A 24,056-nucleotide genomic window follows, 5' to 3' on the forward strand; every position below is an offset into this window, starting at 1 on the left:
ATGTCTACACCTTCTGAGTGCTCCAATTATAGATGTATACTGACACACCCTACTTTTTATAAGGGTTATAGGGATCAGAACTCAAGTCCTTATGCTTCTGTGGCCCATTACTGACTGCTCTTTCTTTGAAGGTTTATTATCTTGTTATTTTTGAGAAAACCAGTTCACCTCTCTGTGTTTGTCTCCTAACTGGCAAAATGAGAACAAAACTTATACTATCTCCTAGCATTGCTAAGTGAAATTATGAATGTAGAATTGTATTTTTTGGCTGGCATGATAGCTCAGCTTCCTATGGCAATACTCATAACCTGAGTTTGATCATCAGGACACTTACAGTGAAGAAGAGAACCCAGTCTTGCAAGTTGTCTTCTGACCTCCACACCCATGCCTTGGCATGTGTGCACCCATACATATGCATGAACACAAAAATTTAAAAAGTAACAAGTTTAAAAAAATGTATTTTAAACTACAAATTGATCTACCCAAGTAGAGGTCGTTGTTCACCGCTGACTAGGGGTGTTGAACCCCTGGTGTCCGGTGGTTAGGATTCAGTGCTCTCATCATCATGAATTTTGTATAGCACTTTTTGTTTACAAAGCTGTGCAACTCTTCTAGTTACTGCAGCCTATGATTTCCATTAAGAGCAGAGCTGTTCAGACGAAAGGGCTGTTGTACAACACAAAATCTCTAGGTTCTTTCATCTCCGAAATTTCATCTTGTAACTACATTTTAAAATATTTTTTCAGGTTTGAAATTATTAATATGTAAAGTATACACAGAGAAGAAAATTCACACCTTCCTATCAGTTAATACTGCAAGAGAACTGAATCTCACAGGGAAACATCTAAGGAGGGACTAGGGACGCCAGAAGAAACGAAAGGTGTAGAGATGGAGGGATTTTCTTACCCATTCCACAGTAGCCCTTGAAGTCTGCCCAGAGTCCATACCTGTTTTTGGCAGTGATATAGGACAGGATATTTTGATTGAAGAACTTCAGGATCAAGGGGATGCAGTTGGCAAACACTAAATGTTGTGACACATATTCAAACTGAATGGAAAGATCAAAGCAGAAAAGTTTGCTTATTTGGGGGAAGATATAAAACATGTATGAAAAAAAGAGATAGGGAAATACAAATATAGCGTCCATTCCCAAGGATAGCTACTGTCTACCGTGTTATCAGTCTGTAAGTCTCTGAAATGGGGACACTCATCTTCAGCCAGCCTATCTTACACGCAGGACAATCTGCAGTGGATGCTACAGCTCTTGATCAAAGCCACATAGCAAACACACTAGAAAGAAAAACATACCCCAGATAAATAGCAAGAATCGCTGTGAGTTTTGTTCCTAAGCTCAGTGGGAAAGAAAATCTCCCCGAGGAAGCTGGTTTCCACACCAAATCTCTGGCTCGTGTTTCAGCTGTGATTGATATAGCAGGGACAGGTGCAACTAACTCTTAGCAACTGCTGGCAGCAGGCTGGAGACAGCACACAGTAACCACTGGAATGTAGGCTTTGGTAGTCTGTCCAGAATATGATGTTATCTCTAAGACTTAGAATGTCAACGCATAAGTGAATGAGTGAACAAGAGTCTCTTCAGCCAGCAGACACTGCACCGAGATCTTCAGGATGTCTCTGATGAGATAAAACCACTACTGGGGCTTCCATTTGGCTCTCTTAAATCCATATGGGTTTGTGTCCCAGAAGACCTACTGGGGTTAATAACCACAAATGCAATGTTATAGAGTTAGTCACCCTGGATTTTGTTTATTATGCACTGAGAAGCACCAAGAAAAAATTGCCTCCAAATTAGGAACTTAGAATGCTGGCAGAATACAGAAACGAGGCTGAAAAGGCAGAGACCTGTGGTGTTTTAAGCCCCTATCTCTGTGTCATCAGCGAGAAGTATCCATGTCAGAAAAGTGAGCTGCTTTCTGAGCCTGAATATGTGGCCAGAGGCGGGGAGTCAGCTTGTGCCACAATCACTTTCACTTCTGCTCAAAATTTTCTGAGGCCCCAGACAAAGAAGCCATACATATTTATTATCTAAAGATGGGAAGTTTTTAAAATTTGAGCCATGCCCAGCCTCTTTTAGGACTTACCCACACTGACATACACTGTGGCAAGGCCCGTCAGGACATTCGTTGGTCTGGCTATAGATATATCTACTGCCCACTAAGAGCAACATTGAGAAACACACGTTCTAGTGGAAGAGGGTCAGTGTCTCCTAACCACTCTGCCCTCCCAGTCCTGATGCTGCTCAGCAAACACAGGGCCACAGGCCCTGCAGCAGCCTTCCCTGTACACTGAGGACTCACTCTCATATCCGGCTTTATTTTGAGTGCTTAGGTGGAAGATGGGACAAGAAATGAGAAGGGCAGAGATGAGAAGACTTCACATTCTCAAGCTCTCTTTAAAGAAGCATCCATTTACTAGTCCTCGTCTTGTCCTTGTGTCTTGGTAATGCCCACAGGCTCTAGACAAACAATGTCTTTGTGGGAAGCAAAGCAAAAAAGGTCTTGACTTTTAACTCAAGTCTCCTCACCTGTAAAACAGGGATGAGCTGGAGCACCCAGGAGGCAGAGGCAGGCAGATCTCTGGGTTCAAGAGCAGCCTGGTCTACAGAATGAGTTCCAGGAGAGTCAGGGCTACACAGTGAGACCCTGCCTCAAAACAACAAAACAAAAGCAAGAAAGCAAGCAAGCAAACAAAACCAGCCCCCACCCCCAAAGAAAAACAGGGATAAAGTAAAGCATCCTAGGGGTGAGAAGCTCACAAACGCTTTGTAGGATGTCAAGCACGTCACAGGTATTCCATAATTGTGTGCTATCAGATATATGCTACCTGCCAACCCCTGTGGCTTCATGCATTACCAGAACATCTCTATCATCCCCACTCCATGCCAGAACTCTAGCAACATCATTTAATTAGTTTCCAAAAATATTCTGTTCTTTCTCCTCTGGGATTTCACATGTTAGCTTTTCTGCTTGAATTGGTTCTCATTCTTCCTTGATAATGCCCAGTTCCTGGCTAACCTTTTTCTCTGGGACTCAGGTTAAAAGGCACCTCTTGTCCGGAATTGGTATTTCTACAGCATCTAGCACCCACCTGTATCACACCACTCTATAACTGGACATTTATGTATCTGTTACAAGACTGTAAGACCTGTAAGAGCCTTAATTGTCCTCATTTGGAATTATATCTCAAATATCACAAAAGTGCTTCACAGACAGAAAAGCATCGTCAATATACCCAGTGACCTTTCTGGAATGGTTGAGTTGATTCTGACTGACTAGGAGTATTCTTAAGAATCCTTAGCTAACTTACAAAGAATATAGATTTTTGTGTCTTCCTAGGATGGCTCCCACATCCCACTCCATATCCTCACCGTATACTCATGCAACAAATAGCTGGACTTTCTAATAGAGGGTAAAGGAAAGGCCAAAGAATGGTCAGCAGTGCAAGGATTCTTGTGTTGCCTCTCTAGGGCATGAGGAATACTTGAAGCTTGTGACACAGCACTCCTACCTGCTCACCTGGTAGATATGGTTGAGTTTGAAGTGTTTGAGAAGTAGAAGGAGCAGGGCAGAGATACTCTTTACGATGATCTCTTTGTGTCTGTTCACGTCAATGCCCAGCTTCATGCTCTGGAGAACAGTTATGCTACAAGGGAGAGAGGAAGCATCAATATAAAGGTGCTGATGGAGGAAGGCCTAGAAAGAAAAACCCAAGTATTTGGGCTCTATCTATCTATCTATCTATCTATCTATCTATCTATCTATCTATCTATCTAGAGAATCAGGACTCAGGAAACTTGAACTTCTGTGCTAGGGAAACCTACGGAGCTCCCATTTAGGAATCTGTCCAGGAAAAAGCTTCCATGATCTTTTTTGTTGTGTCCTCTCTCTGGTAAACTTACCCATTGGCACTGTCTACCCATATATCTGGCAGTTAGTCACTGGGACTGAGGTTATCTGTTGGACCCTAGTTCTGAATTACACAGTAAGAGGCCCTGCAGGGGACAGGAGGTACACGCAGAGAAGGAGAGAGTTCTTTGAAGACAATTCTGCAAGTGTTAACAGAGAGGTCCTGAAGACAAGAAGCTGGTGTCTAGCAGCTGCCCCAGTGGAAGCACTCACGGCATCTCTTCAGGCAGGACATCTGCTAGGATATTGATAGAGTCTGTCTTAGCCTTGGAGGTGGGGGCTGCAGCCAGCAGAATCTTAAGCAGAGCAATCTGGGAGACAGAAAAACAAGAAACCCACCCTTGTCTATCCCACTCGGTAAAACAGTGGCTCTTCTTAACCTCTAGAGAGACCAATGAAAGGTATTTCAAAGCCTTTAAGATTTTCCTTCAGTGACTAAGCCTTGCCAGTGTATAGGATGCAAACAAGTGTTTATCCCGATGCTTGTCTGTGAAGCCAAGAAGGGAGGCCAAAGCAAGCTTCTAGGCTGTTTTACTTTTGGGTTGAAGCTTCTAAAGGGAGCACGGAAAGAGCAAAGTGTGAGGAGCAATGCAGAGAGATAACATTCTCCCCTAGTTTTCTTCTTCCCTGTCAGCATCTTCACCATTCCTAACCAGAGACTACCAAAGACACGGCAGACGATGGCAGAACTCACGATAGTGGTAATTAGCTAGCAGAAAGGACCTGATGCATCATATGTAGACTTTACTATTATGCACCCCTGGCCCCAGTAGAAAGGCTAGGGAGAATGGCACCCAAAGAGAAGCCACAAGGAAAGTTCAGAATTCTACATTCCTCTTAGCAGAGAGGACAGCTATGGCCCAGCCTGCTCTTACCATGTACTGAGGGAGGCTGTACAGCATGCCCTGGTAGAGGATTTCACATGGTGTTTCTGGTACCACCTCTTCTCCCTACGGCAAAAACAACAACAAAACCCTCACAGATTACCCAGGCTACTTTGCGGGTACTCCAGGACACGTTTGTTGACGAGAACTGTACTGGGTGACACCCCTGGGATGCTGTCCTAACTGTGTTAATGATTCATTATTTGGTTTAGGATGAGTGACCATTCCTCTTTAGGCTCCAGTTTTTTTTTCTTTGAACTGGCTTAAGTGATCTTTGATATCTTTTTCCAGTCCCCAAAACTGCTGAGTCTAGTTTTCCTGCTATCTGCAATTAATCACTCTTTCCATGTCACATGCTCAATCAGGAGTCAGAACTCTAACCTAGAAGTTAGGTTAGACCACTGCTTTGGTACACACACACACACACACACACACACACACCCCATCCTAATTCATTCACATGGGGTTAACCTAGGCTATAATATACCTGACTCGATGAGATACCCTACACAGAGGCACTTCCATGGTGTTAAAGATCTAATCCCCTCTCTAGCATCCTCATCAACATCACTTTCTTTTTCCTAAGAGGACCATGTATATCACCATCTTCTTCATGACCCCAGTGAATCCCTTTATCACAATGGGGAAATAAGGGGTCCCAGATGCTCAAGAGGCAGCCCAAGCCTCACTGAAATCATTGGGCAATGCGGTCCTTTTTTCCCTTGAGACCCTCTATTACAGGGCAAGAGTCACTGTCATAAGACTTGGAGGCAAAGGGGAATAACTGGGCCAATGGATACAAGTCTTCAGTGCCAGGCATTCAAGAGAGCCTGGTAACTTTGCATGTGCACTTACCTGCTCCCCACAAAGCCGACTACTTGCTCTCTTCAACAAACCCCCTCAAGTTGTTGGCTCTCCCTCACAAAATATAGTTATCAGACAGATATACTACATCTCTGGAATATCAAATCTGCCAGTCTCTATTTGCTTTCTGACACATCAGATGACATTCTGTGTGTAGAACATAAATCAAGACTACTTGGGCTTGGGATCCCATAATATTTCTTTTTGAGATTTATTTTTATTATTTTAAATGATGCATAGGTGTATATATATGAATATGTGAACATGAGAGCAGGTGCCTGTAGAATCCAGAGACATTAAATCCTGTCTTAGTTAGGGCTTCTATTGCTGTGAAGAGATACCATGACCACAGTAACTCTTTTTTGTTGTTGTTGTTTGGTTTTTTTTGTTTTGTTTTGTTTTTTCGAGACAGGATTTATCTATGGTTTTGGAGCCTGTCCTGGAACTAGCTCTTGTATAACAGGCTGGTCTCAAACTCACAGAGATCTGCCTGCCTCTGCCTCCCGAGTGCTGGGATTAAAGGCGTGTGCCACCACCGCCCGGCCACAGCAACTCTTATAAGAAAAACATTTGAGGTGGAAACATTTCAGAGGTTTTGTCCATTATCATCATGGAGGGGAAGATGGAGTTGTGTATGCAGATGTGATGCTGGCTACATCTTGATCAGAAGGCAATAAAAAGTGGACTGACTGTCACACTGAGCAAATCTTGAGCAAAAGAGACTTCAAAGCCTGACCCCACAACAACACACTTCCTCCAACAAGGCCACACCTCCTAATAGTGCCACACTCTTTGGAAGACCATTTTCTTTCAAACCACCACAGATTTCCCTGGACCTAAAGTTACAGATGGTTATAAGCTGCCATGTGGGTGCTGGAGATTGATCTCAGGTCCACTGGAGTAACAGAAAGTACTCATAGCCACTGCGTCATCTCTCCAGCCCATATACGCTTTCCTTTCTCTTGACAGAATCCATCAGACCTTTAGTTTAGCTCTGGATCATTTCATTTCATTTCATTTTTCTTTTCCAAACAGGGTCTCAAGTGGGCCCAGGCTGGCCTCTAACTGGATAAGTAGCTGAGGAAAACCTTGAGCTCATGATCCTTCTATCTCTCAGGTCCTGAGATTACATAGACACCATAGATTTTCATGTGTTAGCATGAGACTCTCCCTTTATCCCACATCTTCCTCCTCCTCCATCCCATTTTTCTCCCCTTCTTTACAACACTTATTGGTTGTATTCTTCTTTTCTTCACATTCCTTTTCAGTGTGCATGGCTTTCTGCCATTTCACTGTGGTCATTCTTAACCCAGTCACGAATCATCTTAATCCTGCCCAATCCAATAGGCCCTTCTGTTCTTATCACGTGCATCTCTCAGCAGCATTTGGTCCAGGCAGTCACATATCAGATTTCTAGATTTTCTTCCACTTCATTGGGTATTTTTCTTACTTTTTGTGGCTTCTTTCCTAACTCATCCCTCCCTTAATCCATTGGCGTGTCTCAGGGACTTTCCTGGGTTCCATCCTCTTCGGTCTCTGCCTACTCCCTTGGGTTCTCTTTGTCTTTTCTACAGTACTTAACGCTGTAACATCAGTGACTCTCCCTAGAACTCTAGACCTCTACATCTAACTTCCCTACAGCTCTTCCCAAGTATATAACAGACACCTCAAGCTCAGTAGACCTAACAGGATTTTTCATACTCCTCCTATTTCCCAGGTGACACTTATTCTTGATTCTTCTCTTTGCCTCTTGATAAATGTCTAATTAAACTGCAAGTCCTATCAACCATACTTTCAAAATATCACCCAAATTCACCTACTTCATGACACTAGTTTAGGTCACATCAACTTCACTTTAACTATTTTGAGTGAGTCAATGCCTCCTCTCTTTGTTTGGTCTGATCTTTGCTTAATTGATGGTGTTTTTTTTAAAAAATAAAAACAAACAAACAAAGAACAATGCCTTTCTTCTGCTTAAAATCTCCAAAGGTTTCCCTTTGCACCATGGATCAGCTTCAAGCTTCCTATCTCTGCTAACAGGTCCTACCTAATGTGTCCCCAGGCCACCTGTCTAAAGTCATCTTCATAACCCCACCCTTACCCATGGGTTGTAACAACAGCCTTCTTTTGCTGCCTCTTGTTCTACTACCCAGATTCTACTTGGAATGTTTTCTTCTCGGATGTTCCTATGGCTGGCTCCTTCCCGTACTTCAGATCTAGGTTAAATGTCACCTTCTTTGATATCTCATCTATCCCAACTGCCCAATTCAAAACAGCCAACAGACAGTTTCATGTTATCCTATTTAAATTATCTCCATGGGATCTACCACTCTGTTTAACTAACTGCCTTCCCAGCTTTACTATAGTGTGCCTTTGTCTTCTATAACACACAGTGAGAGCCTAACAAGATGAATGGGTGCACACACAGTGCATGTTCTGTATCAGCACAGCAGACAGAGCTCATTCTTCCTTCCTCCTGTGTTGCAGAGCCTGTAACTTACCAAAGACATGGGGCATTTCTCCAGTTCCTCTTCATTCTTGATCTGTATATCTGCAATGGAGATATACTTGTGCTGGCAAGATAAGAAAACATCAACAAGGGTTGAGAACCTAATTCACACGTGTCCCGGCTCTTCTGTAACTTTCCTTGTCCATAAGAAAATCTCCCAAGGGCTTATCATCCCCAACAGACATAAAACCTCTGGAAGCAAGACTCTTATTCTCTTCTGCATAATTACCACTGGGCAGCACTTCATAAACAATGTTTCTGGGCATTACATTCCCATACTTGTTGGATACTAGCAAATACCTAGTCATTTAGCCTTAAAGAGCAGGGTGAAGTCAAGAGTAGACCTTTGCCCAGACAGGTTTGATGTGCATGCCTGTGTGTAAGGAGTGATAACTCCACATTCTTTGTGTTTAACATAACTGGATGTAAAGATGATTCCTACCTAGTCTTTGGGCTTTAGAAGCTAGTGAATCTATGGGGAGATAAATACAAGAAAAGGAAACAGAACAGGAAAGGAGAGAGAAGGATAGGAGCGGGGAAAGGAAAAGAGAAAGGAATTGTTTTCTTATTGATCTGAATGTAGGAAATTGGGTAAGTAGAGAGACACCTGACTTCCTATGTGGCCAGAAGGCCTGCAGAGGGGATGCAGAAGGTCCTGGATATATCTGGAAGAGTATGCAAGGTAGTGGTAACCTGACTTAACTGATGACTCCCTATCCCTGAGGAATGAAAGTCCACCCTGGTCACCTGCTTTAGAGTCTTCACACTCTCGTGGATGGGTCGAGGTAGTCCAACCAAGGTATCTGTGTCCCTGTAGGATCCCAAAACACCAGACCATAAGCTTAACAGAAGAGAAAACTCCATGCACTCTGAAATCACAGGGGACCACACATTTTAGCATCTACCCCTGGTACCCTATGCCTTCTTATATAAAGTTCCTGGTCCATCATCTTGCTTAAGGTCACAAAAGTAACAATGACATACAGAAGCGTTTCTGAAAATTAGGAGATTTATATCATATAGTCTCTTATAGTTACTTGACCTGCAGATAACAGATTCCCACTTAAAGGAATATGTGACCTAATGACACCTCTGACAGTAAAATCTCTTCTAGCTTTACAAAGGCTGGTGGGGAAGATTCATGGTCTTCTATGACATACTTTATTCAGTTTGAATATCTAGTACTTACTGCCCCAGGGTGAACCCAATGAACTTGTTTCTGCTTATCTCCAAGAAGTGTTCAATGTCCTTCTGTCTGAGATGAGGGCAAAGAGACCGATACCAGAGAGAGGAAGAAAGCAAAACAAACAACCTTGAGAAAGAAAACCTTTCAGGGCTCCCGATCCTTCATTTGAAGGACTAGAGCAGAGGAAGAAGACAGAAATCAACCGAAGGCACTTCAAATCCAGGAGTTCTGATCAGCACACCAGGTTAAGGAACACTGAATATGTGTGCTATCCCACCCACCACCGAAGAGATTGAAATCCCAAAGCTCAGGGTCACTGGTGCCATTAAACCTACCTGACCTTTGGGGCCCAGGGAAGGCCCTTGGGAAAGGCTACCCGGTCAGTAGACAGAGGTGTCTGCGAGGGTGGAGGTGGCACCAGAGGGTCCTGTTCCAGTAGGTCTAACTCTCCATCCAAGGCTCTTTCTCCATCACCTGCAGGCTCTTCTTCTTCCTCTGTGGCTGGTTCCTCAGTCTTGAAGAGATCCCTTTCATTGTAGATGTCCAGGCTGTCTTGTTTGGTGAGGAGTTGCTGGTGGTGGTGGGAGAGAGGAATTAGATGGGGCGTATGGCAGCCTTGTCTGAAGTCACTCTCTCTAGACTTCAGGAAACCCACCTACTATGAGAACATGCCATTATCCATCACAATCTTACAATTCACTGAACTCAAACGTAGGAAAAACAGCTCCCGGGAAAAATGGCCGTGGCCAGTAAACGGAGCATAGGTAGTGCCAGTGTGGTAGCGAGCCAGCTTCCAGAAAGCACAGATGCTCCCCACACCCAGACTTCCCTCCCTAATTATGCTCTGCTTAGGTGAACATTCAATGAGTTTGCTTTCTGTCAGCACACACCAGCTGGCTGACTGAAGAAGAGGACAGAAGCTTGCTGCCAGTGAGTTTAGAATGCTAAATCTTATTGCATAAAGAAAAAAATGATCGGACAGAAATAGGCCAAAAAGTTAACAGTCACTGCCTCTGGTTGTTAAGCTTGTGGGTGATTTTTCTCTCATCACATTTTTATATTTGTTCCAAATTTTCTACAATGAGTAAGCATTACTTTATGAAACATGAAAGGTTTAAAAAAAAATCACACTGCCTACAATTTAGACCGGCTTGTGTGGCTCCATCACCTTTAATTGGTAAACTCTGGGAAGTCAGACAGGTGAGTTCATGCAAGTATGGCCGTGGCCCAATGTAACTTACTTAGATTTTCTCAGTAATATACACTACCTAGAACCCTAACCAGCCATCTCACAAGTGTAAGCTTGTGTCCAAGGCCAGAAGCAATATTGTGGCTCAAAATAAAACTTCTTGCTGCCAAGAAAATGGTAAGTGATTCATGATAGACATGTGGGTTTGCTAGGTGCTCTTTTCAGGGTCCCTACTCTCAGAATTCTAACATAACCCATATTTAGGAGGCTAAGCAACTCTAGTCACTGAGGTTCAGATGAATAATACATGGCCAAGGGCCACCTCGGCTACAGGGCCAACCTGGGATGGTCATTTACTGCCCTTTCCTACCACCACATCCAAAGCATCTTAGAATCTTGATTTTTGACCAGTCAGTACCCCAATACTACCATATGCTTGGTCCATACCCTTCGAGAACCACGGCGGCCCCGCAGCTTGGACGGTGGAGGGGCCAGCTGAGACTCCCCCAGATCAAGAGTGTAAGAAGGCGGGGAGGCAGCACGCATGCTCTTTACGACCTGGATACTGTCCTCAGCAAGTGGAGGCAGGCCCAACTCTGCACGCTTCTGTATTTTGAGAGCCTGCAGATGCTCAAATCCACCAAGTGTAAACTAAAGAGTAAAAAGGGAAAGGGAGGTTATCCAATGCCAGCTGGTCAGCCCTGAGCATGTTTGTGTGTGTGTGTGTGTGTGTGTAACTATAACTAAAGAAAAAGAGGCCATGGATTTCAGAGAGAAAGAGGAGTAACAGTGAGTTCATGGAAGGTGTTAGAGGAAAAGGCAAGGGAAAAATGATGTAATTTTATTGTAATTTCAAAAAAATTGTTATGATAAAAGGAGGAAGAGAAGAGAGGGGAAGGGAGGGCAGTCATAGAGAACAAAGTCAAAGAAACATGGACAGAAGGAAGGAACCACAACTTCCAATTTCCTCACGCTGCCCCTTGAACAAGGAAGCAGAAAAGCTGAAGAAATAAACATTGTCACTACTTCAGTCTGAGGATCTCTAGGGTCAGAATAAAACACAGCATTATTTACTGACTCGGGGCTGGAAACAAATCTAAACATTAGAGGAGAGGGGGCTCCACTGGAAAAAGTTAAAAATAGGAGGCAATCCTCCCTTTGTTTTGTTTCTTGAGCAGGGTCTCAATGTGTGGTCAAGCTGGTCTAACTGAAGATTAAACTTCAATAGCCTCAGTCTGTCAAGTGCTGGTTTTATAACCATGTGCCACTCTCCTCGGCACATTCAATCTTAGGGAGCACATTCAGATGTTATTATGTCCTAGGGTCACAGAGCTTCCTCTGTAATCAAGAGGTGGCTCACCCTATGAGGCCCACTAAGAGGGTATGCTGTTCCTCCAGCCCTATGGGATGGGAGCCAGAGAGAGACTATGGGGTGAAGGATCAGATGAAATAATAAATAACACATTATTAACTATATACTTGTAAGGACACCCTTCCTCTATTGGAAGAAAAGGCATGCATTAATCTTAATATTTCATAGCTACAGAAACAGGCACAGGGCTGTCCAAGGTTCACTGGTATGAACAGAGTCAGATTCCCAGCGGTCAGCTAGAGTTCTTTCTATGGGAAAGGTGCTGTTGACATCTTCAGCTCATGGAGTAGTATCCAAGAGATTCATCCAATAGAAAGAGAAATCTGATAGACAGAGCAAACAGACTCTAGCGGGCCTTTTGTTTCTCTCAGTTAGCTGGGCTAACAGCTGGCCTATTCTGCTGCCTAGCTCTGATCAGGTGAGATAGGAACAGAGATCAGTCACTCACCATAACCACCTTCCAGAGCAGAAGCAGAACCTTCTTTATTGGAAAGTGAGGGGCCATGCCACTGCAGAATTTGGTAACCATGGAAAAGAGCAGGAGGGCAAAAGGCTCTTCGTTATGTGTGGAAAAGCCTGAGATACAAAGAGAATCAAGAGAAAGAGATGAAGTAGTTGACATCCTGCCCTAGATTCATGAATTGGAGCACACTGAGGAAGGCACTCACCTCTCCTGTAAGCTTCTAGAGCATTCTGTCTTGAGAAGGAGGCATGGTGAGCCTCCTTCCTGAGGGAATTCCCTCAGAGGACCGGACTGAGGCTCTTATGGTAAAATAGTGTGCCCCCCACCCCAGAAGTTACTAAGGCAATGTTTTCAGGGTCATACCACACTGGGATGATGTGGCTTTCTGGTTAAAGGAATCAAGGTATTTTGTGGACCACACTTCATTCTTTTCTTATTTACATTAATAAATATATTTTTAAATGCTTTCACATCCTATCCCTCTCAGATGACCACTTCAACTTACATTAGAACAAAGTTCAGTTTTAAGGCAATTCAATTCTTTTTCCCCCAATATGGGCTTCATGATAAAATGGGAAATGATTATCCTCATTCTAACCAGGGGAACTAAGACACACAGGGGTGCAATTACACCCAGCCCTCATGTCCCATAAAATATATGTGTCTTAAAAAAGAAAATATGCTAATTTTAAAAAGAAAAGAACAGCCGGGTGGTGGTGGCGCACGCCTTTAATCCCAGCACTCGGGAGGCAGAGGCAGGCGGATCTCTGAGTTCAAGACCATCCTGGTCTACAAGAGCTAGTTCCAGGACAGGCTCCAAAACTACAGAGAAACCCTGTCTCGAAAAACCAAAAAAAAAAAAAAAAAAAGAAAAAGAAAAAGAACAAAATATAACTGCTTTCCTCCGCTGGGCCACCCGTCCGCCCTTAGTACTCTATACCCACCTCCCCAGGTGCCACTTCTTATCTTACTTAGTTCAGTTCGGAAAGTCTCGCGGGCTGTCCTCCACCCACGGGGGTCTATTTCTCGTTCCAGGCGGATGTTTTCCACCATTAGGTACATGACACTCAGCAGCACCCTGGAGTCACAAAGGATCATAGGAGATTCCCAAGGCAGTTATAGTTACAGACATCAAGGATGACATCAGTGCGCGTCTGATCAGAGCAGGTTAGTTAAAAGGTAACTTCTCACTCATCCAGTATTTGGAAAAAGGGTAACCGTGCTAATCACCCCTCCGCCCAAAGCCCACGGTTGCCCTCACTCACCTGAGCTCAGTGCTGTCAGCAATGGAGACAGCTGGTTTCCGAAGGGCACTACTAGAGGCCTGGCTGTTGCTGCCGTGGAGAGGAAGGAAAGAACAGGACCCCGTAAGGCCTCTTTCCTCCTGTGCTCTCACTCTTCACACAAACCCCCGCCATTCCCTGCCTATGCATCCACAATAAAATAGGAATCCTCAGCTATGGTGAAGACAGGAAAAGACAGGGTCTGTGATATCAATTTCTCTTGTGATTTCCCACAATGCTTACCCCTGGGCTGAACACAAAACAGATACCAAGCAGTCTCTGATAAATAATAAACAGACTTCACTGCATCTAAGACTCCGGGATGGCAGGCACAAGAGCAAGAATGCCCAGTGCAGTGGCAGCAGATAAAGCCGCATCGACAGTTACAGCTCACGAGGGAAAGACTTAGGCACGCTGACAGAAACTGGTCTGTTCCTGTGTGTTGTGCTTATGATGGGAAAAGTTTCCTTTATTAATTCCAGAGTCAGGCTCAGCTGAAAAGTTGCTTAGATTAAAAAAGTAATCAAACCAGGCTAGGCCTGTGAAGCCCAGGATTGTAGCTCAGGGAGGAGAACAATCTGGAAAGGAAGTTGGCAGGGGAAACGGCCAGTGAGTGTAGAAGGGAGATGTGAGTGGAGTCAGCTCCCGCAGGGGGACCCACTGACATGTGAATCCTTCCCCTACAGCTTCTCACTCGATTTCTATGTGGAGGAGCTCCAGGAAGGCCGAGAAGGTCCCCATCTGATAGAGCAGGAAGCAGTTGTATCTGGACCAGTGTAGCACATCCACCTCTGAGTCACATTCCCCAAAAGTACCTAGAAGATCAGACAGTTGCCGTAATTGGGAGGGGGCAGCTACCCCAGTTCTTTCTACCCTGTCACATGATTTAATTTTTCTTAATACTTTACAGAGTAATGAGGCTTATAGAGATTGGGCAGGGCCCATGAGAACTTCCTTAGATGAGTGAGCCAGTGGAGAAAGGGGCAGTCTCCCAGGTAAGTGAGCTGTAAATCACCCGCCGAGAAGTAGGTTTCAAGATAAGGATTCAAGCATATATGTATAGTTGGTTTGGGAATGGTTCTTCAGAAGAGAAACAGGGGGAATAGGGAGGGAAGGAAGGCAACTGAAAGAGTTCAGTCGCAGGGGACTTTCTGGAAACATACAAAATACACACCTCAGAGCTATCTCTCCCAAGAGTGGGATAATCAAGATTATCTTCTCAATCTTGTTAGTCATTTTTATGGGGACTGAGTATATTAATCCTTCCCGCTTCCTGACTGCCCATTGTGGGTTGCAGACAAAGCCCTTACGCAAAAGGATCTTTGTATTGGCAGCTGGAAGTTGCTCAGAGCCTCAGACCTGAGCAATTTAAGAAGTACCACCTTATTTACTACAGTCTTCCCTTTCCTAGTCTTTTCTTCCCATTTATTGTTCTTTTCTGTTTGTTTTCTTACAGTTTAATTCCCAATCTGTTGGTTTGCCAGAAATCCTCACATGCATGATCTTAGAACTTATTTTCATTACTCTAGCAAGACTTATATTCAGTGTTCCTTCCAACACCTGGCTAACAGGTTTCTTCTGGGAAGCTTTCCCCAATTCATCTCATTTAGTTCTGGTTATCTCCAAATTACTCCCAGCATCCCCTCCTGCGGCTGCGTTGGCCTGAATCTTCAAAACGCCAATGAGAAATCTCAGTGCTGGTGCCAGGGCACAGCTGGTGAAAGCAGTATCTGTGTTAACTCTGTTGGTGGTACATCATCAGCTCTCCCTATGTGGACTCTTGCCAATCTTCATACACACTTAGAGCCCAGATTAGAGGGGGGAAATTCACACAAGAAGTCCTGACATGCACCAGGTATGATGACTTATGTCTGTAATCCTAACTTAGGAGGTAGAGGCAGGAGGATCAAGAGTTCACAATCGTTCTCAGAGGAAAAGAAAGAAAAGAAAAAGAGGGCCAGGCATGGAGGCACACATCTTTAATCTTAGCATTTGTGAGGGAGAGGCAGATGAATCTCTGTGAGTTCAAGACTAGCCAGAGCTACAAAGTGAAACCCTGTTTTTAAAGAGAAAAAAGGAAGGAAGAACTTGATGTGTGTGGTAAGATAGAGGCATATCTCAAGAGATCCAGAACAGTATCCAATACTATCTCTTGATCTACTACATGGCAAGACCTATGACTGTGTTGTAAGGCACCTTGCTTTCCTGGTAAGGTCTGCTTTATCCACTGCCCTCCCTAGTTTCCACCCCTATCAAATCAGCAAAAATAAACACTTACCTTGGGCTAGATAGAGAACAGCCCGGGCCACCTTAAGCCGTTGTTCCCTACTGACCACCTCCAGTCGGTCCAGAAGTCCCATCACATAGGTCTTTTGGGCATCTTCTTCCAACTCCAGCCATTCCTTAGCGTCTTGCACTATGGATAGAAAGCCATACACAGCTGATGTTGGTTACTGCAACTTCTTCCTGGAGAGGGCCCTGATAATACACCCACCTCTGTTCTCAGTTCCCAAAAGATTCTTTTTTTTTTTTCAAAACCTTTTTTTATTTAAAAGTTTTGGATTCTTTTTTTTGTTTTGTTTTGTTTTGTTTTGTTTTTGGTGACATTGAGGATTGAACCCCGGGCCTTCCACACACTAGGCAAGCTCTACCTGTAAACTACGTTCCTACCCCAAGCTTTCCTTATTTAACTAGGAAGACATAAGGGATATATAGGAAAAGGACCCAAAATGTCATAATCTGAGCCTACTCTGTCCCCACATTGTCACCATTTGCACTTTTGTCCACACAGTAAATTCTGCTCTCAGCCTATCCTCAAGGAGTCCCTCTGTCTCCATCCATACCCAGCGCCTAGTCACCCTACAGGCCCAGTAAAAGAGGCCCCTTCCACACTCATGCCCTAAAAACTCTTTTGCTTTAGCATGACATTTCAAATTCTCCTCCGGACCTTAGCTACTTGTGTGCTACGCACTCTCTGCCTGCTATCAGACTATGCACCTTATTTGTAGATGCTGCAAATTACTCCCAGCTCTGCCTCCTGCATCTCTGATACAACACATACTCACACACTGCACATTTGTTGAATTAAAAATTAAATTACCACCGAGAAAGTAAGGAAACAGATCTGAAGGGATCACGATGAGGGCATATAAAACTACTGCTGGCAGGGAGTGGAATGAGAGACAGAAGCTACACATTAAGGACTAGGTTAGGCACATGGTTCCATTGGGCTGTAGGGTATTAGTTCAGCCTTGCTGAGCCATCCCTCTTACTTTTCTTGGTTTCACCTTCTCTGAATAAGGAAGTCTGTGTTCTATATGCAAGAAATGAAGGGTATGTGGTTGTGAAGGGGATGAAGAATCAAACTTCGGTTGAGCCTTTCACTGGGTCAGACTGGGACATCATGGAGGGAATAGCGTGCTTCTGTGACGAGGGATGTAGCAGCACCTTGAGTTCTGAAATCCTCTTCAAAGCACCTCCTGTTGGTGGTAAACTCCAGGTTCTCTGTGTAGCTGTATAATTCTGTAGCAGGAAGACAAAACAGAGTCACATTTAGAAACCCCCATGAAGAATCTAGAGTAGAGAGGCTCACTCAAGGGAGTTGAAGGGTCCAACACATTCTTGTGTCCAATTCAATCTAGAGCCAGTTCCTCCCTTTCAGAACAACTAAAAATAGCATGTGTGTCCCTGGGTGATTAAACTATCAAACCTGTCCTCCTGCCAGATGGCTGGCAACAGAGAAGGAAGACAGCCTTGGTAAGGGCCAGGGGGAGGGCTGGAGTGCGGGGGGTTTAATGCCATCATTTCTGTTTCTTAGGGCTGCAATCTACTTAGTTCTGTCAGCCCAGGTTAAAGCTATACCATCTTTAGGGAAGAGAAGGGCAACACAACTCGGGATCTTAGAGGAAAGATCTGTGCTGTTTAGGAAGCCAGGACAAGTGCTAGAACAAAACAAAACAAAACAAACAAACAAACAAACACAAAAAAAACCACATGCTGGTTGGGAGCCAGTTTGCTTTCCCTATGTTGAGTTTCCTTGAAATGTACAGAAATTTAGGTTCCTACATATGGCTACCTGGGCAGATGATGTGTCAAATCATGTGAGCACCTAAGGTTGCCAAAAGATTTCGTGTTCAGGAAAATCTAACCTTATTGATTGCAGCCTCTGACTATAAAACAAGGTAACAATGTTCCCTGCCCCTCCAGCACCAAAACATTCACTCTGCGCCCTCATTTCACAAATGATTTTAAATCAAACACCATCTCAAAACCTATTCCACCTATATCATGAAGTCATAGAAATCTACATACATTCCAGCCAAGTAGTTAAAAGATTGAGAACTACTTGGAAGTTAAAACTCTTAAGTCTTGCTGGGCGGTGGTGGCGCACACCTTTAATCCCAGCACTCGGGAGGCAGAGGCAGGCGGATCTCTGTGAGTTCGAAACAAGCCTGGTCTACAAGAGCTAGTTCCAGGACAGGCTCCAAAACCACAGAGAAACCCTGTCTCGAAAAACCAAAAAAAACCCAAACCAAACCAAACCAAACCAAACCAAACAAAACAAAACAAAAAAAACTCTTAAGTCTTGTGTCTCAGAATCTGGGGACAGCCAGAAACAAATCTCAACTTTAAATCTTAAATATGTCAATCATTAATTTGTTAATGGAAATGTGAGTATATGTGTATGCATTTATTTAGATCAGAAAAATCAGGAAAGTCTAGTCAGGAATGTAAACAGTGCTGAACTTTGTCCTTATTTTTAAAATGTTAGATAATGAAATTTCATATACAGATAATTATAAAATACATTTAAGACAGTCATGGATCTTCTACTCAGATTAAACAAATGTAATGTTTGTCATATGTGCTCAGTCCACTCTCCAGCCTTATTCCTTCCTCGGGAAATAACTACTACCATGAATTTGGCATTCATTCCTCACATGCTCACTTTTAGATTTGTACTACATATGTATGTCCATAAACAATATACCAGGGCTGAAGAGGTGGCCTAGCAGTTAACAGCACTTGCAACTCTTGCAGAGGACCAGGTTCAATTCCCAGCACCCATATGTTAGCTCACAACTATGCTTATCCCCACATTCAGACCACACACATAGTACACATATACATGCATGCAGGCAAAACATTCATACACATCAAGTAAAATGAATCTAAATTTAAACAATATATCTGTCATACTGTTCTTTTTTTAATCTTATCATTATCATAAATTGTATAAATTCTTTTTGCCATTGCTTCTTTGCCTCAACTTTGTTGAGTATTTATTCATACTGAAATATGTTGATACAAATCAATTATATTAATGGTTACATGCAGACTATGATTACACGCTAGTTTATCTGTTCCCTTACAGATGGGGCTTTTAGGTTGTTCTTTTCGTAATTAAAAACAAGGCTGAAATAAATGCTTTTTTGTTCTCAAGGATAAAGTTTTTTAGATAATACAACTAGAGATAAAGTTTCTGGGTCATAATATGTGCACATCTTCAATTTTATTAGGTATGACCTAATTATTTTCCAGTTTTATACTCCGCACCTTCACACTGCTACACATACGCAGTGTAGAAACATGCTTACTAGTCCGTCACTAACTTTGTGTGCATGTGTATGGGCATATGCGTGCCATACTGCACATATAGAAGTCAGGCAACAGCTTGTGGGTGTCAGTCCTCTTCTTCCACCACCATATGGGGCTGAGGTTGAAACTCAGGTCGTGAGGCTTGGTGGCAAGTGGCCTTACCTGCTGGGTCATCTTGCCCGTCTTCAAATTTTATAGTCTGATGATTGTGAAATAATAATCTGTTTTTAAAAAATTCACTTCCTTTATTAACTAATAAACTTGAACATCTTTTCAGACACACACACACACTTTCTTCTGTGGTGCTGTGGCCTCATGCACAGCCCTTTAAATATTTACTGACTTCCTGATTTTCTTTTCTGTGAGTTTATATTCTTTGTCTACTTCTTTTTCAGGTTAGTCATCTCTTCTTTGTTTATCTCTCTTTCTCTACACGTGTTCACATTCTAGATTCTAATCCTTTGTTCATTATTAAACCTAGCTATTTCTGTCACTCATTGCAAAATTTATTCCCTGGGCTTACTCACCAGAACTTCTGCAAAAATGTTTGTCTTTTTGTCTGAAAAAGCATGTCTCAAAGTGTCATTTCCATGTGACAGAATATTTAACTTTCACGCCATCTCCACCCGAAGCTCATTTATTAATAGCTAGCACTCACAGCACGTGTAACATGGAGGCCCTTAGTGTGCGGAGATCACGTTTGCCCTAGCTAAAACTCTAGACAGGAGAAGCAGCCCGGAATTGAAAAAGGAATGGGACCACTCAACCCCAGCTCACAGATATCTACGGCAGAGTTGACTGTGACTGATGCAGGTGATGTCCAGCCTTACTCAGCCAGCCAATTACCTATCATCTCCTTCAGCTGTGGCTGGAATGTTACTAAGGACAAGTGTTGGGGAAAGGAAGGAAAATGAAGGTAGACAAAGGAGAGGGAGAGAATGGGATAAAAAAAAGGGTGGCAGAGAAAATAGGCACACAAATACATGGATTAGAGGACGAGAGAGGTGAATAATGGAAACAGAGAGAACTGATTTGATATTTGAGAGTGCAGCAAAAAGGCCAGAGGCCAGAGAGATGGCTCAGTGGTTAAGAGCACTGACTGCTTTTCCAGAGGACCCGGGTTCAATTCCCAGCACTCACATGGCAGCTCACAACTGTCTGTAATTCCTCACATAGACATACATGTAGGAAAACCACTGATGCACATAAAATAAAAAAAAATTAAATAAAAGAAAAAGAATGACTAGGAAAGAGCTCAAGACTGAGCAAATGAAGAGTACTCTCATCAAGGGGAATGCACTGTAAAGGGATATTCATTATTGGTTGCGGGAAGGATATAGCAATAACAGCCTTTGTTCAGTAGCTCTGGCTAAGATCAGAGACACTGTCGGAAGCTTACAGGCCCGCTCCCTTCCCCACCACATTTCCATTCACTCCTGATCGTCTATTCATACCTGACAGCTCTGCTGCATGCCCATCTGCATCTCCATATTCAAACTCCAGAGTAGGGCAGTCCACAGAGCCCTATAGTAGAGAAAGTTCTCATTAATGGGAAAAGGGGTTGTCAAAGAAAGATTATACCCTATTTCTACCCTTTTTCCTCTTGGAGGCCAAGGTCAGATCAGAGAGGCATCTAGAAAGCCCTAATTGGCCCTTTCATCTGAGAGTCAACCTCTCCTTTCAAACCAAAATCTGAGGCCCAGTGCAGGGAAGGGCTGGGATTGCTGTCTAGTAGCAGCAAGTCTAGGTAAAGGACAGGACTACAAACCGGGATAAAAGCTGCCATCTGAGGCAAGGCATGATAACATATGTGTAGGATGTTCCATTCTGGAGGCAGAGGCGGGAGGGTTCATGCTTAAGGTCAGCCTGGGCTGGGGATGATGTTTAGCTAACATGCATCAAGCCCCACATTTGATATGCAGTACTCCAGGAAACAGAGTATGGTGGCACACACCTGCAGGCCCAGCACTCAGCTGCATGGGGAGTTTGAGGCCAGTCTGGACTGCATGGGACTTTTCCTCACAAAACCATAACCAACTAAAAGCAAAAAGAAAGCAATGATCTAAGCCTATTTCTAATCTACATGAAACAGGGACAAGAGGAACATCTAGGTCATGTCTAAGAAGAAAAGATAAGCAAAAAACAAAAGATGAGAACTGAATTCCGGCCCAAGTTCTCTTATTAGTCCACTAAATGTGTCTCATGCCGTAGGTTCCTCATATACTTAAAGAAAATAGAAAAAGAAAAAGGAAAAAGAAAAAAAAAGGTTTTGAGCTCTAACATTCAACAACTAATTATCCAGTTAGTATAAATAAGGTAGCATCTATATTCCAAGTTGCATCAAATACTAAATTTCCTATGATGTTGTATATATAATCCACTTTAAAATATTTTAATACTCTCAGTTTCTAACCTCTTCAGATTCCTTTTAGTATACTTTTATATAAATCCTGCTTATTTAGACAATGCTGGGATTGCAGACATGTGCCACCACCTAGTGTATGAGTTGCTGGGATTAAATGTAGGACTTTGTACATGCTAAGCAAGCACCTTACCAAATATTTTAGTTTCGAGACAGGGTCTAGTTCTACAGGCCAGGATGCCCCAGAACTCACTATGTACTTCAGACCAACTGAACTCAAAGGATAATCCTTCTGCCTCAGCCTTCCAAGTGTGGGATTTCTGGTATGAGTCACTGTGTTAGGCCCTATGTGAAATTTTAAAATTCTGGGTTCTGCTAGACCCGATTGCACAAGTCTTTAAACCTAGTACTCAGGATGTAGAGACAGGAGGAACTTTGTGCATTTAAGGTCAGCTGGTCTACATAGTGAATTTCAGGTCTGCCAGAGTTACATAGTGAGATCCTATCTCAAAAATCAACTAAGCAAAAATAAATACAATTTTAATCTTGGTTCTGTCACATATTATGTAATCATGGCCAAGTTTACTTCTCTGTACCTCAGTATAATATTAAATAAATATTTGGTCTTTGCCCTTGGTTCCTAGCACAGTGTTCCTAAAATTCCTTAGAACATTCTGACCGTGTTGTATGTTACTCAGGATCCCATTAACTATACCAGAATTAATGTTACTGATAACTCATGGGGGACCCTTACATAGTTCTAAGTAAGGATTGGCTCTACCAGAAAAAAAAGCATGCTTTGAAGCTAATAATCAGTGCTCTTATGATGGTGGTATGTGGACCACAGATTGAGCTCAGTTGCAAGGCCAAGGGTTTAATTGACCCTATCATGCGCCGCCATATGAAAACTCAGTCAGTCAAATACTTGTTATGTAAGCCTGAGGTGCCGGCAGTTCTCAGAACCCAGGAGTACGTGTTTGTAATCCCAGTGCTGGGCAACCATCCTGGCCAGCCTGGACTAGCTCCTCACCAGTGAAAGACTGTCTCAAAAAACCGAGGTGAATGGCCCAGGAATGACACCTGAGATGAACCCCTGGCCTTCACACATGTGCACACACATGTACATTTCCAGCTGCACAGGAAGAGAGGGTATGTGTGTGTGTGACAGAATTCCTGACACAATGACTTGCAGTTTGGTGCTGATGAAAAAAAATGGCTGTACTAAGAGGGTGGTGACCCTTAGAGAGGCATAGAATCTCCGAACCGATCCAAGCCCATATCCTGTCTTACGAATCTCTTCCATATAGTTGTTTGTGATTTGTACCTTTTATTTAAAAATCGGATTCTTGAGTTCAGTCATTCTAGCAAACCATCAATCCAACTTGAAAGGGGTAAGTAATGTTAGCCTGAGTTTTCAGTTTGTCAAGAAGAAATGTATACAGTCTAGGAACCTCACTTGTGGCTGGCCTCTCAAGTAGGGGCAATCTTGTGTATGCACTGACCCCGGGTAATTAGTGTCAGAATTGAATTCACATGGAGGACATTGCATTGGCATCAGTAATTATTGTTGGAAAATGCTCAGTATTCTCATCCATAAAATGAGGACAATAATAAGACTCTCTTCAGAGGGTTATTGTCAGGATTAATTAGTTAAGGACAAGAAAGGCTCTTAGCATATATAGCTCTCTTGATCTGTGTCAATTGTAATTCTCTTCTAGCAATTTTTTTTCAGAAGCCCTAGAAAAGAAAACTATCTTCCCTAAGAACTGCCCTCTGCTGGAAAGTAAAGAGGAAAGAAAAGCAGATCTGGGCACTGCAAAGATGGTAGGGGACCGACTGACAAGAATATCCTATGCACTGGAAGGAAGGGGGAAAAAAGCTCGTTTTGCAGCATGGCTTTTTGGAGGCAATGAGCCCCGACAGAGATGATGACTACAGTTGTTCACTTCCAAGCATGAAGAATGCAGCTGCAGAAATGCAGCAGTAAACAGCAGCGCCAGGAAAAGTCTGGGTATCGACACTGAACTCACTGGCAGAAGCAAAGTACTAGGAGAGCCTTTTCCTGCTGGAAGCTCTGCTCGGTTCATTACTTCAGAAGGGCAATCCAACAGAACACTCTGCAGCCACCTTATTTGCATATCGTCTGTCTCCACACCCTTCCTAGAATGCTAACTCACTGTCGTGTCATTAGCATCTAATAACTTCATTGTTATCTCCTGAAAATATCTGATCAAGAACTCCCTCTGGGGGGCTGGAGAGATGGCTCAGTGGTTAAGAGCGTTGCCTGCTCTTCCAAAGGTCCTGAGTTCAATTCCCAGCAACTACATGGTGGCTCACAACCATCTGTAAAGAGGTCTGGCGCCCTCTTCTGGCCTTCAGGCATACACACAGAATATAGTATACATAATAAATAAATAAATAAA

The 24,056-nt window shown here is 43.2% G+C and overlaps 1 protein-coding gene across 1 annotated transcript in view; it reads right to left on the minus strand.

Annotated features, from left to right (window-relative positions):
- Positions 1-24,056, minus strand: part of Strip2 (striatin interacting protein 2) — a 40,233-nt gene that overhangs the window by 14,114 nt on the left and 2,063 nt on the right. Inside the window, exons 2-17 of the mRNA XM_050141731.1 lie at positions 20,726-20,795; positions 17,121-17,195; positions 15,952-16,089; positions 14,368-14,488; positions 13,656-13,724; positions 13,362-13,468; positions 12,376-12,503; positions 11,003-11,206; positions 9,702-9,937; positions 9,370-9,435; positions 8,928-8,991; positions 8,173-8,244; positions 4,799-4,873; positions 4,137-4,234; positions 3,534-3,660; positions 948-1,048 (exon numbers count right to left, since the gene is read on the minus strand). Of these exons, the coding sequence (XP_049997688.1) occupies positions 948-1,048; positions 3,534-3,660; positions 4,137-4,234; positions 4,799-4,873; positions 8,173-8,244; positions 8,928-8,991; positions 9,370-9,435; positions 9,702-9,937; positions 11,003-11,206; positions 12,376-12,503; positions 13,362-13,468; positions 13,656-13,724; positions 14,368-14,488; positions 15,952-16,089; positions 17,121-17,195; positions 20,726-20,795 (1,751 nt within the window). The remainder of the gene's footprint in view (positions 1-947; positions 1,049-3,533; positions 3,661-4,136; positions 4,235-4,798; positions 4,874-8,172; positions 8,245-8,927; positions 8,992-9,369; positions 9,436-9,701; positions 9,938-11,002; positions 11,207-12,375; positions 12,504-13,361; positions 13,469-13,655; positions 13,725-14,367; positions 14,489-15,951; positions 16,090-17,120; positions 17,196-20,725; positions 20,796-24,056) is intronic.

Source organism: Alexandromys fortis, unplaced genomic scaffold (assembly GCF_014885135.2).
Source record: "Alexandromys fortis isolate MF-2015 unplaced genomic scaffold, M_Fortis_MF-2015_v1.1 scaffold_44, whole genome shotgun sequence".
NCBI classification, from domain to species: domain Eukaryota; kingdom Metazoa; phylum Chordata; class Mammalia; order Rodentia; family Cricetidae; genus Alexandromys; species Alexandromys fortis.